At 42.2% G+C, this 17,616-nt stretch overlaps 1 protein-coding gene across 4 annotated transcripts in view; it reads right to left on the bottom strand.

Moving 5' to 3' along the window:
• The window catches only part of CDYL (chromodomain protein, Y-like), a 260,878-nt gene that overhangs the window by 15,927 nt on the left and 227,335 nt on the right, over positions 1-17,616 (bottom strand). For all 4 annotated transcript variants that reach the window (XM_011962628.1, XM_011962627.1, XM_011962629.1 and 1 more), the window contains 2 exons: positions 4,076-4,335; positions 2,271-2,443 (listed from right to left, as the gene is read on the bottom strand). In XM_011962628.1, coding sequence (XP_011818018.1) covers positions 2,271-2,443; positions 4,076-4,335 — 433 coding nt within the window. The remainder of the gene's footprint in view (positions 1-2,270; positions 2,444-4,075; positions 4,336-17,616) is intronic.

Here is a 17,616-nt window from a genome sequence, read left to right as displayed (position 1 = left end):
CTAAGTTCATGGAATTCACCCTGAATGGATATTAATGAAGCTGTCTTAGAGGTGTTGAGAGTCAGCCAAGGATTTATGATACTGATCAAGCAGTTTAATCTTAAACTGAAGAACAAGATGGTCCCACCTAGTGCACCACAGGGATGAAATCCCCTAGGAGATCAGAAACAATACTTCATAAGATTAGACTATAAAATTTCAGCCGGGCGCGGTGGCTCAAGCCTGTAATCCCAGCACTTTGGGAGGCTGAGGTGGGCGGATCACGAGGTCAGGAGATCGAGACCATCCTGGCTAACACGGTGAAACTCCGTCTCTACTAAAAAATACAAAAAACCAGCCGGGCGTGGTGGCGGCGCCTGTAGTCCCAGCTACTCGGGAGGCTGAGGCAGGAGAATGGCGTGAACCCGGGAGGCGGAGCTTGCAGTGAGCTGAGATCCGGCCACTGCACTCCAGCCTGGGTGACAGAGCCAGACTCTGTCTCAAAAAAAAAAAAAAAAAAAAATTTCAAACTACTTCTGAAAAAAAAAAACCACGCATCATATGATAGCCTGTAAAAGGTAACTTTCAAAAGATTAAGGGATAACATCTTAAACACATGTGTACATCATATGAGAAAATACAGTAATTCTGAACATGATTAAATATGTTATGAAAGACCAAGGCAATCCCCTTCAACCCAGAGGTGTGGGTTCCAGGACTCTTGTGATGGGCTGTTTGGGCAGTGCCCATCAGAGTCATCTCGGGTGTCCGTCAAAGAAAGACGTCCCTGCCTACCCCAGACTCACCAACACAGAAGAAACAGCCCCCGCCACCCACCACACCAATCCTGCTGTGCAAGCTCCAGAAGGGTTTAGGTGCTAGAAAGCCCAGTGCCCCAAGGGCAGTGCTCAGCTGGAGCCTAGTAACTGTCAAAAGTAGTTCAACTTCAGCCCTCCAGAAATCTGGGATTTTGGAAAAGATCAAACTTACTTTATTGCCATTTTGCAAGTCTATGATTTCTTTCATTTGTCATCCTCTGTAAGTTAAAAAGGCAAGCACAAAGGGCTTATGGGGGCCACCTGGGGATATGTCATTTTAGGGAGGTGGGTAGAGAAGCATAGCCAGCTTTCTGGTTGATGACTAGGTTTCATCCATTTCAAATAAAATTCACCTCTGAAAAATTAGACACTTTTAATTATACATAGAGTGATTAGCATGATAAATGAGGGGATATGCTGTTAGTAGAATTAAATGGTTTTAGAGAAAGTTTTTTGTACTGTTATCATATAGCAGAGGAAAATCCAACCACCAAGGAAACAGAAACATCTCAGTCATACTGTCACATGAAAAAAGCAAGTTGCAAAGCAACAACAGAACTAAATTGATATTATTTGTGTGTATATATGAAACAAATATTTGAAAATGCTTGGATCAAGACATCTATTTTACATCATGGTGACCATAGTTAATGTATTTTATACCTGAAAATTGCTGAGAGTAGATTTTAAGTGTTCTCACCACACACACAAAATGGTAAGTATGTGAGGTAATGCATATATTAACTAGCTTGATTTAATCATTCCACAATGTATTTGTGTTTCAATACATCATGTTGTACGCTATAAGTATATACAATTTTTACTTGTGAATTTAAAAATAAGTCTAAAAAATTAAACAACATGAGAACAAAATGTTCAGAAAAAGGTTGGGGAAGACACACCAGTGAATGTTGGATACCTTGAGGGGAGGGAAGGAGGAGGAGGACTTCTGCTTTTTATTCCCTACTATCTGGTTCTCTGTCCAGCTGGAATTTTAAACTTGTATTTAAAAACAAAACAAAACAAAACAAAACAAAAACCCAAAAAGCTCTCCAAGTGATGTTACGGAAGTGTCTCATCATAAAGCCTACACAATTTACTTCGGAGTCAAGCAAATGCTAAGTTATTATTTGGAAGAGATCTTTATTTAAGGATTGAAGACAGAACATACTCATGGCACAAATAATAGGAATACTGTCTACACATGATAATATACTCTAATCATTAGAACATTCCCTGAACACTTGCTGGGTTTAAACCAACCTTGAAATCAGTTATTTACCCAGGGCAAGTAGTAATTTATGGGAAGCCCACAGAAAAGACAGATGATTTAATTGATTTGGCTGCTCGTGTCTCTCCATGGAAGAAGATGAATATTTTATTCTCGAGGCTTGGTCAGGCCCATTCTATCAGGATTGGTATACCAAAAACAAAGCACCCAACCAGTGTTTAAAAAACATCATTTTTACATACCTGATTGCTTCTGCCATTTTAGTGCTTTCTCTTTTCCTGTCATCTGTCAGACGTCGTATAAAATAAATAAAGTCCAGTCCACAACAGAAGACGCTGCCGACTGCGCTGAGCAGTACAAGCTTGCTGTCGTCGGCAGCGGCCGTGCTCAGAGCGCTCTGGACTTCTCTCATCACCTGAAAGTCACCAGAAGTTAAAGTGGCAAAGAATATTTTGGGTGTGAAATCCTAAAAGCATTTTTTTGTTTTAGACAGTCTCATTCTGTTGCTCAGGTTGGCGTGCAATGGTTTAATCAAGGCTCACTGCACTCTCGAACTCCTGGGCTCAAACAATCCTCCCGCCTCAGCCTCCTGAGTAGCTGGGACTACAGGCTTGGGCCATCATGCCTGGCTAATCTGTCAACTTTTTTGTAGAGATGGAGTTTTCCTATGTTGTCTAGGGTGGTCTTGAACTCCTGGGCTCGAGGGATCCTCCTGCCTTGGCCTCCCAAAGTGCTGGGATTACACGCATCAGCCATCACGCTCGGCCTGAACGCATTTTATTACTGGATAATCTGCATCTATGAAAAATGCATCACAGCCTGATACAGTTACTGATATTTACCATGATTTTAATTAATTGGCAAATGTCTGTTTTTCTGTAACCGGAGATTGAGATGCTGGGGATGGAGTAAAATATAACTACATAACTAGAGTATAATTAAAAAGACATGGGAATCTACATTATCTTAGGATTTCTACAGCCATTGCGGCTCTCAGATAAGGCAAGTTGCTTATTGTATCACTGGGCATTTCTCCAGTTTGGACAGCAGGTGGCACATTCAAACCAGTTGAAAGAAACTCGTTCAGTTCTTCTGTTTCGGTTTTGTTTTGTTTTAAAAACTACCCTATCACACTTGGGAAAGAAAATAGTTTGCTGCGTAAGTGCATTAAGTCCAAGTACATCAGCACAGACAGGTAATTTTAGGGCATAAAATCATTTTAAATGATCTCTGTGAAGCATTTAAAAATAACTAATGAAGGGACTCTGCAGTCTAAAAATGTACCAAGGACCAACTTTGAACTGGTTTGTTATGTGACCCGGGCAAACACACAGACTTTCTGTAGTTAGGTTTTCTTGTCTGGAGAAAACTCAAGCTAGCTACTCATAAACTACTAGGACTTAAGATTTTGGAAAGGTATAGGTTAGGTTCAAATACTGCCAATTCTAGAAACTTCACAAAATTCATGTTCTAACCTTTCCCACAACCAGTTCTAGAAAACTTCCTTACGAGGCACTCACTGCCAGCAATGAGCACGCGTGGAAGGCCCCGCTGTGTGTTCTGCTCCAGCCGCTGACGAGTATCTGGGGACTGGAAAGACGGTAAATATTCTGAAGGGACTGGGACCCCCGGGGCACTTACATTCTGTCTGAACAAAGAACCCTTTCAGAATCTGATGAAACCTAAAGCAAGGCGCGTGCACACACATTTTCCACGTGCCTTCATGGAGCCCTGTGCCCGCCAGATGAAGAGCTTCCAGGCAGGAGGTGGACCAGAGGCACAGAGCCCTGGGTGGACCCACACCCAGGAGAATGGGGATGGACACGCAGCACACTCCAAGCATCCTGAATTCATGGCCATCCGAGGTGTGGCACGGAGCAAAGCCCGCGACTTCTCTGCTCCCTCCCTTCTGGTGGCATCGGGAGACGGCCCAAAGGGAAGGTTTAGAAAGAGCACAGGAAGGGCCAATTCCGCCAAGCAGGCCCGGAAATCAGGCAGGGAGAAGCGCGAAGCGTGAAACCCACGCCAGCCCAAGAGTGCCTCTCACCTCTGGATTTAGTGAGTTATTCTCTGAGGACTTTGTGGATAACAAGATGTGGGTGAAGCCATCCTGCTTCCTGACCACAATATCTCTGTATCTGTAGGCGCTTTCTGTTTGCCTCACGCTGAAACGCAATCGCTTGTCAAAAGGCTGGTCTCTCCGGTCGTCAATGAATTTTCTTTTGCTGGCCGCCGTCACTCCTGTAACAGACGTCTGTATGCTGGTTGTCCCATTGGCTGTTAATGCATCCATGAACGGAGAGGTACCTGCCGAGAGTTTGAAATCACAGTAGTCTGTGACGTCCCACCACCAGTTCACTCCCAAGTGTCATCTTTGAACTGGATAAAAATGTTCATTACACACTTAGGATTTAATGTATTCATATAAGAACATTAAAACTTTGAACCTTTAGAAAGCCAGAGTCTACTTTTAAAGGCACTTTTTCTCTTTCAATGTCTGACAAGAAAATCACTCTTTTGTTTCACCTTGCCTAAAAAGTATAGATGGAGACGTATTCATTGAAAGGAGGCTACACAGTTAAGAGATTTTTTTAAAGGACAGAATCGAGAGAGAATGGATCTCGTGGAGACTGTCTATTCCAGGTTTGAGAAGCTGAAAGAAAAAAGGAAAATGATTCAGGAAAATATCTTAGTATTAGAGTCAAGGCCATCTAGTCGAAACTTCTTTTTCCGAAGGCAAGATAAACTGGATAGACACACGGATGCAGCCAGCCTTCCCTCTGGGTCACAGAGCTGTGTGGCAGCCATCACTTCAGACCACTGCCCCGTGGGACACTCAGGAGTGTGTCCAGCTGCCCTGGGAGGGGACTATCAGAAAGTCCATCTACTCGTCCCAGTTCCACTCCTTTTTCAAACAGCCCTGTTAAGCAGCTGAAGATAGCTCTCCTCTCTCCCACCACATAAAGCATCCTGCCAACGTTCCCTCATATGTCACAGCTTAACAGCAGCAAGCGTGTTTTGCCAGCGTCTTGAGACCGGGTCTTGCTATGTTGCTCAGGCTGGTCTAACTCCTGGCCTCAAGTGATCCTCCTACCTTGGCCTCTCAAGCAGCTGAGATGTACAGGCATGAACCACTGCGCCTGGCTAAGAATGCAAATAATTATCCTATCTACATGAATTGTCCAGACATGATCTAATGTGGTGATGAATGCACAGAGTGGATGGGGAAAAAAGGAAAGAAATGTAAGAAAACCAGATCAGGCTTTACCAGTAACATCAGCAATGGCAGAAGTTCTCTGAGCACGGAGCATGAAGAATTATGAATCAGAAATATTTCCTCCAAAGTGAAAGAGAATAAGCCAAAGCCACCAGAAAACTCAAGAATGGACGTTTCAGAGGAGCCAGATAACCTCCCTGGCAAAACAACCTGGCTTTCATTCAACTGCTGGAAATACTATTTTAATTGCTAGAGGTTTTCTTTTTTATTAATTAACTTTTTTGAAAAATTTAAAGAGGTTATAATACATATATATGGTTCAAGAACCTAAAAATATAAAAGATATTAAAGTGAAAGCCCCCCACAACCTGATCCTATTTGCACAGGACCCCCTGCCCTCTTAGAAACTGGGGCTGGTTTCTCAGGGGCCCCACCAGAGCATCTCCACGGATATACAAGCAAACATCAGGGCAGACTTCTCCATCACCCTGGCTTTTAAAAGCACACATGGCAGTACACTAGACACAGGGTTTTGCTATATCTTATACATTGTTGCCTTGCTTGTACATATACAAGAAATATACATTGCTACCTCTCATGGTTATTCCTTTGACAATATCTTAGACTGGCTTCTCTATCAGAACATAGCTTCCTGTTCTTTCCAAAGGCTGCGTGGCAGGCGAGGCCCACGGTAAGGATGCACTGTAATTCCTTTTCCAGTCCACACTGGAATACGCACTACTATTCAGGGACTTGTCAATATGACTAATGACACAGTGACCTCTGTCACCCCAATGCTGTCAAATCTCTATACAAGTTTCCAAAGGACTTGTAGCCTGGAGTAGTTCTAACTGAAGACCACTGGGTCGGATGTTACCAGTCAGCCAAGGTGTTGCTGAGTCCTTCCAAGGAACTCAGGAAAGACTTTTTTTTTTTAACCTCCATCCTCTTCCCTACCAGATCCTTCTCTCATCTTTGTTTAAAAATGTTTGGCAATCTTGTCTCCCCTCAGGAACCCTCTCTAATCTGTTCCTCTCCTCTGTGCCATCCTCCAGTCTCAGTCCCATCATAGCCTCACAAGCCTGCACTTGCTGTCTCCTTCTGTCCCTCTGTCCATCATTCTTCACCCCATTCAACTGGGATCCAGAGTCCACATGGCCAGGAACCTTCTGAGTCTACAGAAATGGATGCTGGATGCTCTGAACCTGTGAGTCTGGAGGAGCGGGAAAGGGGCTTCCACAGGGCAGCCTGGAGTTGCTGAGGGAGGAGGAGAGGGAGAAACGCTTGCTCCTCCAGGGTGAGTATCCAGGTGGAGATGTGCACGGCCCGAAGTGCACATCTAGATCAGGGGAGGGAAGTCAGGGCTGGAGAGAGGTACTTGGGGTTGGTGCCAAAAATGGCTAAACCGACAGTATGAGCTCCCAGGGGAAGACTGACCCAGAGAGTGAGCCTGCTGAAGCCGGCTGGGCAGTGCTGGGGAGGAGCACAGGCAGAGCCAGGAGGCAGCAGGGAAGCAGGAAGGCAGTAACTGGCTTCCTCAAAGGAAGGAGGGCAGGCCACAGCAGTGAGAATGTGTCTGCAGGGGCACGTGCTGCAGAGGTGGAGGAGAATGCAGAAGAGGTAACGTAGGGGGAAATGAGAGGCATTGGCAATGCTTCACTATGGCATGAACAGTGGAAGCCAGACCACAGGACACAATGAAAGACAACTAAAAATCAATCAATAAAAACACACATGAGCACAGCAGTTGTTGTTAAAAGTGCAGGTGAGAAGACATTGTCACTTAGGTGACAGCCGACAGCAACGATTTCCCTGCCTAAAGAGAGATCACACCAGGAACAATGCCGTGCAGAAGCAGGCAGAGGCTACGTGACACAGTGCTGGCATGTTGAGACAGGAGACAGATGTGGAGACTTTGGGCATTCTCAGAAGGGGGTTCCTTCAGACTACACATGCCAACAGCTGGTAATGCCAAGTGAGAGCTCTGTGGGTCTTTAAGAGCTCCTCAACCTGAGTTGGATTTTTAATTGCTGCTATATCCAAGCACAAAAAGCAGCATCCTGGCAACATAGGGAAGGTCTGGTGCCATGGCCCAAATGCCTGTGTCTCACCCCAATTCCCGTGGTGAAATCCTCACCCACAAGGTGATGGTCTGAGGAGGTGGGGCCTGTGGGGGGTGATTAGGTCATGGGGGTGGGGCCCTCAGGAATGGGATGAGTGCCCTTATAAATGAGGGCCGATACCCCCTGGCCCTTCTGCCATGTGACGATGCAGCAAAAACGTGCTATCTGTGAACCCGGAAGTGAGCCCTCAGCAGATCCTGACCCTGCTAGCACCCTGATCCTAGGGTTCTCTCCAGAATTATGAGGATAATTAACACAATAATTCTGTTGTGTATTTACAAGCCACCCGGTTTACGGTATTTTGTTATGGCAGCCCAAATGGCTAAGACACCTGCCTCCCACCAGGACAAAGCTGGCTGGCTTCAGGTCCGCCCTCCCCAACTCTGAACTGCTCTTGCTTTCACTGTGTCTTTCCTTTCTCTATGTAAAAGTCACACATTCCTTAAACCCTCCCAGCAGTTTTCCTGGCGGCTTCCTTCCACCGAAGCAACATTTCCAGGCTATGGAGTCTATGTAGCCTTTATATGTGAGTCTCAGAAAAAGCTCAGCATTTTCTTTGAGGCGACAGTGCCTACGGAACTATCCGTGGTTCTGCTAATTTAAAAATGGATTCATTTTGGCTCATGCTGACCAAGACTACTCGACTTGGCGTTCAGCCTGCTGTGTTAAAACTGTGTTGCCTCCTAGTGCCAGTGAGGTCCCTGCTCATTTCAGACTCTGTGATCTTGCTGGAGCTTCAGCGACCACATCCCACCCCAATGTAATTCCTGGCACTCCCTGTTACTCATCTGAGTAGGGCATGTGACACTGAACTTTGCACTATTTAGGTAGAGAAGTATTCACAGCAGGATCAAGTCTTGGAGTCCCAGACTGCCAGCACTGACTAGGACCCTGATCATCACATGTGCCCCCCACTCAAGACAATCGAGCCACAGTGTTCTCACATCACCCAGGGTTCTCACGCCACCCAGGGTTGTGCCCATCTCAGGACCTTTGCACATGTTCTTCTTTCTGCCTAGAACATCTATGACCTGGAATTCAAATGGCCAGTTTCTTCTGCTTATCTGAACGGCAGCTCAAATTTCAGCATCTCAGACAAGCCTTCTTGGACCTCCCATCCTAATGCCGGTCCCTCCCATCAGCACTTCTTATCACCCTGGTTTGTTTTCTTCAAAGCACCCCAAAAGTTGTTTCTTTCTCATTGTATTTTTATTTATAGTACCATCTATGCACTCCACTAAGCTGTGTGTAAGAGCAGGGTCCTCACCTGTCTTATCCACCCATCCCCAGTGCACACAACACTCAGTACTGGCCAAGTGTCACACAGCTCATTACCTCAACCCAAGCCAGGGATGGTAAGCTCTACACTTCAGAGCAGAATTAGCTGCTCATGACTAAACAAATGGTAAACACTGAGATTCAGAAAAAACTCACCCCCCACCCCAACTGTGGAAATCAGTGCGACTCCCCTGGGACGACAACTCTCATGGAAACACAGGAGCACAAGTTGCCTCTGTGGACTGAGAGTTCCTTAAGGATTTGGATTCAGAGAGTACCAAGGCTTTCCTAGGATTTATTAACATAAAATTCGACTAGGAAAGAAACCTATTTTAGTATCTCTTGCAGTAATTGATTTTCTTTTAATATGTTCAAGAGCAAAAAGGATACCCTCAAAAAGACATGGTGAATCTGTTAAGTATCACTGCTTCAAAAAGTGCAAGTCTCCAACAATGACTTGTGACACCCACTTCCCACCTAAAGAGAACAGTGTCTGTACTTCTTCACCTGCCACTGATAACTAGGAAACTGAATAAAATACACATAACAACTGTTTGCAGGCACTGGACCACAGGCTGTGCAGGGCAATGCTACCAGAGTGAAAGGAGACAAACATGGTGAGCCTAACAGTCCACCACCCGCCTTTCCACTGAAAGCAGCTGCCACACTGCAGGTGCAGGGAGGGGAACCCAGACACAGCTGGCAAAAACGCTGTCTTAGAACAGATGACTTGGGGGAGGCCCAGGAGGCTGTAATTTGTGAGGCATGATATGGAAAAGGAGGGAGCTACACAGACAGAAAGTTCCAGAGAGCCTAGGGATCCCTTTGAGCCTTTGCTGAACCAATCTGAGCATGTACAGGGAGAAATTCCACAAGGCTGGGCAGTGAACAACTTTTGAGGAAAGAACAATTATCAGAGACCTATAAAATGAAAAATCTCAAGTTTGCCTAGCGACGGAGGTCCTCATCAGCCAGAGCAGAGACCTCATCAAATACATGAGGCATTCAGTAGAGACCCCAGAACAGGCACATATCAGCAGTGGAAATAATCTAGCTCTAGAATACAGAATACTTAAAATTGCACTAACAAAGCTTCAAAATAAGCTGTGAAAGGATCAAACTGATATGCAACTAACAATTTACTGCCAGAACAAATCTAACACTTTAAAAAAGCATACAACAAAATCCAGCACCCCAAAATGTAAATCACAATGTTCAGTAATCAATCAAAAATTACTAGACAAGAAAAGAAGTGGGAAAATAGCACCAGTGACTAAGATTAAATCAGTTAATAAAGACTAAAAATGAGAGATGATAGTATTACCAGAAAAGAACATCTTCAAAACTGTTATAATCTCGGTGTGCTCAAGGATTTAAAGAAAAACATCAATATAATGCAGAAATGAAAGATTAGAAATAAAAATTTCATTGAATATGTTTAACCAATTAGATACTAAAAAGATCAGAGAACTTGAAGGCACAGCAATAGGCTACATCCAAAATGCAGTATGACAGGAGAAGAAACAGAAAAAACAATGAGCCCGAGTGCCCTGTAGGACAATGTTAAAGCAATCTAGCATATGTGTAATTTGAGTCTCAGAGAAGGGATGTATGTGTGGGTGTATGTGTGTAAGTAAAATATTTGCAGAAATAATAGTAGAAAGTTTTCCATATTTGATAAAAACCAGAAGCTGACAGATCCAAGAAGCTTAAAAAATACTAATTATGATAAATACACACAAACCCCAAACTAAGGCCTATTATAATCTGTTGATAACATGAGAACAAGAAGATTAGATAGAACAACAGAACTCAATACTGACATTCAGAAAGTATGTAAGACAGAAGAAAATGGAATGGCACCTTTGAAGTATATGAAGAAAAAAAAAAGTCAACCTATAGACCCAGCACACAGGCAGCAGAAATGTCCTTCAAAAACAGAGGAGAAACAAACACATTTCTAGAGAAAAGCTGAGAGAGTTTGTTACCAGCAGGCCTGCACTGTAAGGAATGTTAAAAAAATGTTCTTCAGGCAGAAGGAAAATAATACCAGACAGAAGCCTGAATATATACAAAGGAATAAAGAGTATCAGACCAGTAAATACATGGGTAAAAATGACCTGCACCGACTGCATACTAAGTGTAATTAACTAAATGTAGACAGTAGTAACCGTTTGGCCTCATCACCGAAACAATGTCTCCCTTGCTTTCATACCAACCTAACAAAAATGAATAAAAACCACTTTGTACATACTACAAAAATATATTAAAGTATCTTCAAAAAATGACTATTCTTTGGAAAAATATAAATTCTCAAGACTGATCTTTGATGTAGCAGAAACAAAAAGAAAAAAAAAAACAAGGGAAGAGAAAAAATCATTCACGAATTACCTCTTAAAACAGTTTACAGGCTACGCAGGTTAAGGAACAGCTTAGTAACAAATAGCCTCAGAGCACAGAGAAAAGAAAGAAAATTCACCCAATCTGTTTTGCAAAGATAACCCTGACTAGACACAAATGCCACAGAGCAAAATCACGTACCAATTTTACCCATTACTCATGAAAGCATAATCTTACTGTACTAATAGTTAATAGTTTATGTAAAGGGCATTTTAAGATGTTGTGAGATAGCTTAGTTCAAGGACAAGAATTGCAAAAATATACTCAACAACAACATTTCTAGATTCTGGGAACTATTTAGAAAATAAACGTACATTAAAAAGAAAACACCCATAATCCCTAACTAAAATTAGGAATAAGTAACTTCAAAATTAAAAAAAAAAAATGGAATAAACAAGTAGAAAACATCAAGTTGTACTAAGAAACAAAAAGACCCTCTCCCCCTGCAACCACACACACAAAAAAGGTGGGGGGTGGGAATGCCATGATTCTGGAGAACACCAAATACTGTAAAGCTATTTCTCTTTCCAAATTTGAATTCTAGTAGACTTCCGATTAAAACTTCAGTGGTTAAGATTTAGCAGGACAGGAAGACAAGCTAAAATTTTTTTGAAAAGAATAATGAGGGAAATACGCCTAACTAGTTATATATTATCAACCTACATGAAGAGCACAGTTCTAGCACAGGGGAAAATGATGAGCTAGAATTAGTCTAAGAATAGCTTCTATGATGAGGATACATGCGTCACAAATCAATAAGCTGGTATAAGCCATTCAATAAATAGCAAAAGTCTTGTTCAATAAAAAGCATAACAGAACGTGAAGTTTCTAGATGGAGAAGAACTTAAACAGGAAAAGGGTTAAAAAATTTGAGTACATAAAAATTGAAAATTTCACAGATGAAAAGCTAGTATTTTTATCATTAAAGCACTAATAACTGCAAAGCATGAAACAGACCTAAAAACACACACAAGGCTGGGCGTGGTGGCTCACTCCTGTAATCAATCCCACCACTTTGGGAGGCCAAGGCAGGTGGATCACTTCAGGTCAGGAGTTTGAGACTAGCCTGGTCAACATGGTGAAACCCTGTTTCTACTAAAAATGCAAAAACTAGTCGGGTGTGGTGGCGCATGCCTGTAGTCCCAGCTACTCGGGAGGCTGAGGCAGCAGTGAGCCAAGATCACACCACTGCACTCCAGCTTGGGTGACAGAGTGAGACTCCGTCTCAAAAGACACACACACACACACACACACATGATGTGTACAGCTAATTCGAATGAAGGAATGAAAACACTAAAACATAAAAAATTGATCTGATTAAAAAAAAGACACATTCTTTCTACCTTCAGATTAGAAAACTTTAAAATATGGCAATCTAGGGCTAGCGAAGGGCACATATACATAAATCGGCACATTCCTAGAAAGCAATTGTGTAAGATGTGGCCATCAACCCCTGCCCTTGTAATTCTACTTTTAGAATTTTACTCCTAAAACAGAAAGTATATGAGGGTATGTTTTTACACACAAAAGGTATTCAAACAGCTTTACTTCTGAAATGGAAAAACTGCCAAAAGCGCTAAACTTTGTGCCTAGCGGTAAGGAAAGAGTAAAATTAATGATGGCACGCATGTACCTGACTTAATATTATATAGCTATTATGCTTGTGAAGATTTTTAAAAATACAGGTCAGTAAGTGCATCACAGCAGCTACCATTTATATCATACCTTACACATGCTGAGCTCCAAAGCATAAAATCTGACTCAACTCCCTGCAGCAGCGCACCTGAAAGGTGTGTGGGACCTGCAGATCTGATTCCCATGCTCATGTCCTTCCACTGCCCATCCCCAAAGTCATACATGAAAAAAATAAAAATGAAAGACAACAAAAGGGGTATGTGGACAGATAGATAAACAATGTTTCTATATGAGTTTATTAGGAATGTAAATTATAGAAATGTTAATAATGGCTCTTTCTTGCTGAGAGAGACATAGAATAAATCTTATCTTCTTGCTATTCTGTAAATTTTTGCAATATATTACTGACGGAATCAAGAAAGCACTCGAAACTATACTATAGGATCCAAAATCCAGACAGAAGTGTCTGCGATATTATTCTTCACTAGGTAAAGATTAACAGATATTTCTCCAATTATATTTTAGTTTAGAATTGTCTAATCAAGAGTTAGCAAGTTTTAATATGTTTTCAAGGCAGAAGGGTCTCAACTGCAAAAAGAGTTCAAAAACTGCTTTTAACTATCTTGGATATTAATGACCACTGTTGTCTTTGGTCTGAAGTCAAAAAGCAAGGACTACAGCATCTACAGAATTAACAGCTCTCCCTTTATGGAGTTTAATATTTCAAAACATTGTGTTTACATATATTGAAAGTAATCCTATTTACCTATACAAACCTTACAATTTTATTCAGATTATACAATCTGCAAATTTTCTTTAAGAACAATTTTTCATATGAACATGGAAGTAAATGTAGGCTTTAAACATCAATACCTCTTTTCTTCATAATGTGTTAAATAAGTCCTTCACAAATAATTGTAAAAGCGTCTTTGCTCCAACTCCTTCAATTCCAATTCCCTATCCATAGGGGTCTCCAAGTTAAAGGCCAGTCTAATTTTAGTAGACTTCCAATAAAAACCTCAGTGGTTAGGATTTAGCAGGGAGACAGGCTAAGAAATTTTTGAAAAGAAGAATGAGTGAAATATACCTAACTAGTTGTATGTTATAAATCTACACGAAGCACATAGTTCCAGTACAGGGAAAATGATGAGCTAGAATTAGTCTAAAGATAGCTCCTGTGATGAGGATAGATGCATCACAAATCTATATAAGCTGGTATAAACCATTCAATATATAGTTCACTATATGTGCTCATTCTTAGCCATCTCTAAGAAAGACACTGATACACCATCAGGACTGAAATCATTTTTGTTGTAAAAACAAGTGACACATTAGGAACAATCTGAGTACACTGCGAATTTCACACATTTATGCACAATTGTTTAAGGCAGTGAATGCACAACCGCACCCAACTGAAACTGGCTAGGCAGGAATACACAAAACACACTCAAACAGCCGCCCACCCACATCAGGTATTACAACTTTCTGTATGATTTCAGACTGCAGTCCTTCTATTGCTTCACAGTAACCACACGCTGAAACCCTTCCAATGCCCACTTCCACAGGCAAATTTCTGCTGTCCTTTTTCAAGATAAAGTATCATATTTATTGTAGTACTTGCTTTTCTTAACTATTTGACACTTGAAATTGTGCTACTGTTTCTATTAGGCTAATGTGCCCATGACAAAGTTTCTGTGGGCTGTGCCTCTCATCTCATTTCCCCCATAAGCCCTGTAGCTTTTATTGCATGATTTTCCAGTGTGGAGATTTTTAGGAACACATATATCACATTATAGCAGAACTCATTTTAAGTTTCCTCTCTACCGCTCAGCTCAGTATCAAAGTCATTCATTTCTTGGTTGACTCAAGAAAAAATTTATTCACAGCCATGTTTTAGACGTGGCCCTAAAAATAAAACCATCTAACTTAATGATATGCTTCAAGATGTCATACAAACCAACCAACAAGAGCTCAATGGGGAGCGAGGATGGAAATGCTTACTACCAAACACTACATTCACAGAAGGCTTTAAACTCACTTTAAAAGCAAAAGAAAAACCTGAGAACGGAGGAGGTGTAAAAGGCATTTTAGTCCATGAAACATACAAATAATTTCTTGAAACTGCTAAACAACTTCAGAATGCTAGAAATATAAGGAAGGACAGGTGAACAGCAAACCACGAAATGAGAACATTAAATACCTGAGACTGCACAGGCTTAGGGAGCATTCTGAAAATCTACAGAGAACACAAGCTACGGTTCCTGCAATTAAAACGATTCTGTTTTACAGCTACCTTTTCACGGAGAATCAACCCCAAAAAACTAAGTGCCAAAAGAAACGAGGGGACTTTAAAAAGAAAAATAACTATTTTGAGATAAAAGTACCAACTAACGAGATGATATATCTTTAAATCAACTCTAATTATATTTTCCTAAAACTAAATAAGACTAGCCTGATTAAACCACAGAACTGTGAACCTAGAGACACATAATACTGTTGTATTAGATGTGGCAAGTGCAATGTGCTGCATGACAGCAGGGGTTCTCACCCTGACTCTGCAATGGCACTGCCAGGGGACTTTTAAAAAATGCTCCTTGGAGAAAGGGGAACTCTTTATTAACCACTGTTGGCAGGAATGTAAACTAGTACAGTCATTATGGAAAAGAGGATGCAGGTTTCTTCAAAAATAAATCTGTCATATGATCCAGCAATCTCTTGACTAGATATTTATCCAAAGAAAATGAAATCAGCATGTCAAAGAGACCTCTGCATTCCCATGTTTGCTGCAGCAGTATTCACAATAGCCGAGACATCAAACCAACCTAAATGCCCATCAACAATTGGATGGATAAAGAAAATGTTGGTACATACACACAATGGAGTATTACTCAGCCTTAAAAAAAGAGTGAAATCCTGTCATGTGGGGCAACATGGGTGAGCCTGGAGGACATCATGCGAAGTGCAATAAGCCAGGCACAGCAAGACCAACACTGTGTGATCTCACTCATATGTGGAAGCTAAAAAGCTGACCTCACGGGGAGTAAAACACTGTGTGATCTCACTCATATGTGGAAGCTGAAAAGCTGACCTCACGGGGAGTAAAACAGTAGTTACTAGAGGCTGGGAAGGAGGGGGTGAGGGGAGAAGAGCCAGAGGTCAGTGAACAGATACAAAACTAAAGCTAGACTGGAGGAGTAAGTTCTGAGTGTTCTATGGCACTGCAGGGTGACGATATTTAGCAACAATTTACTGTATGTTTTCAAATAGCCAGAAGAACAGATTTTAAATGTTACCAAAATAAAGAAATGATAAATGTCTGAAGTGATGGATTTGATCATCACATATTGCACATACACATCAAATTATATTGTACATAATTGTAAGATGTACATAAGGGTTGAATAAAAATAATAAAAAATAAAAGGGGGGGAAAAACGCTCCCTGGTCCACATTTGCAGGCACCTGAGGGCTCTGGGTGGAGCTTAGGCCCGCGCTGTGATCAGACGCACCCCGAGGCTGGGGACCCGCCCCAGGTCGGTGTGTCTGCTGTCCACCAATGATGCTGCGTATCAGAGGCCCCGAACAGGATATTCAAGGTAACCCAAAGGAAATGGTTCCGGTCAGAACACTGAGATTACAGCAGCAGTAACAATTCCCGTAAATCAGAGGAGGGATTGTTCAAGTCCAGGTAATTAACACAGATAAGTAACAATGATAAAAGGGGAGGCAGGCGGCTCAGGATCTGGAAACCAGCAAGGAGCCCTGAAGCGCATACTAGTGGGCACCACCAGGATTACTCCGTGTTCCCCGTTAAAACTGCACCCAAGGAAACGCACTCAACACAGTGAAGTGGTCTCCAGTGTAGACACACCGTAACTGCTTGTTCTTGTATTTATACTTTTTTAACAATATCATTCAGGAAGATAAAAATGTTCACATATTAATCATCCTTCCTCAGGATTAATTGCCCACGCATTGATAACTCTTTCCAACTTTGTTTTATTCCTCACTGAAAGCAAGAGGGGGAATTCCAGTGAAAAATCATACTGGATTTCAGAGCAAGGTGATCACAGGAGGTCAGAGACATAGATACCGAGGCAACGGGTCGGCAACCAACGCCTGTGGACCCGTCACTGCTGGCCGGGCAGTACCAGGTGTCTCACCCAATCCCTACACCATAATCCCCTGAAGATGAAAACTTCAGGTCCAGGAGGCCTAACCACCTCGCCTGCCCAAGGTCACTGAGCACGTGGGGGGTGCCACGCTCATACCAAATTCAGGCCCATGAGGCTGCACAAATGTGGTCTCCATCACACCCAGCTGCCTGCCACCACATAGGCAGTAATGGTACCTACACATGAAAAGCAAACTAGCAAAAGAAAAATAGTGGAAAAATGAGTGATTACTGACAAGAAACCTCTCCAGGAAGCTTAGGAATATTCCCAGGGAATGCTGGTGAAGGCTTTACGGAGTTGGGATTTAAACTGACTCCCAAGTGCTTTGCATGCATTTGGTGCTCAATATGTATTTTTTGAATGCAATTGGTTAAAAAAAAAAAAAAAAAAAAAAAAAGAATATGGCACGCCGAGGTACCTAACTATGCAGTATATCTGGCCACCTCTATTACTATGCCATTAGCAAAGAAACGGAGGTGGCCAGATATACTGCATATTTAGGGGATGATGCAGGTTTATCACGAAAAACCAGGATAGAAACAAACAGACTGCAGCCAGCCTTTGAAGGGTTAAATACCAAGTTAAGGCCGGGCGCGGTGGCTCAAGCCCGTAATCCCAGCACTTTGGGAGGCTGAGATGGGCGGATCACGAGGTCAGGAGATCCAGACCATCCTGGCTAACACTGTGAAACCCCGTCTCTACTAAAAAAAATACAAAAAACTAGCCGGGCGAGGTGGCGGCGCCTGTAGTCCCAGCTACT

This window comes from Colobus angolensis, unplaced genomic scaffold (assembly GCF_000951035.1).
Source record: "Colobus angolensis palliatus isolate OR3802 unplaced genomic scaffold, Cang.pa_1.0 Scaffold6, whole genome shotgun sequence".
NCBI classification, from domain to species: Eukaryota; Metazoa; Chordata; class Mammalia; order Primates; family Cercopithecidae; genus Colobus; species Colobus angolensis.
Note: the sequence above shows the minus strand (reverse complement) of the source record. Positions and strands in the feature narration are given on the sequence as shown.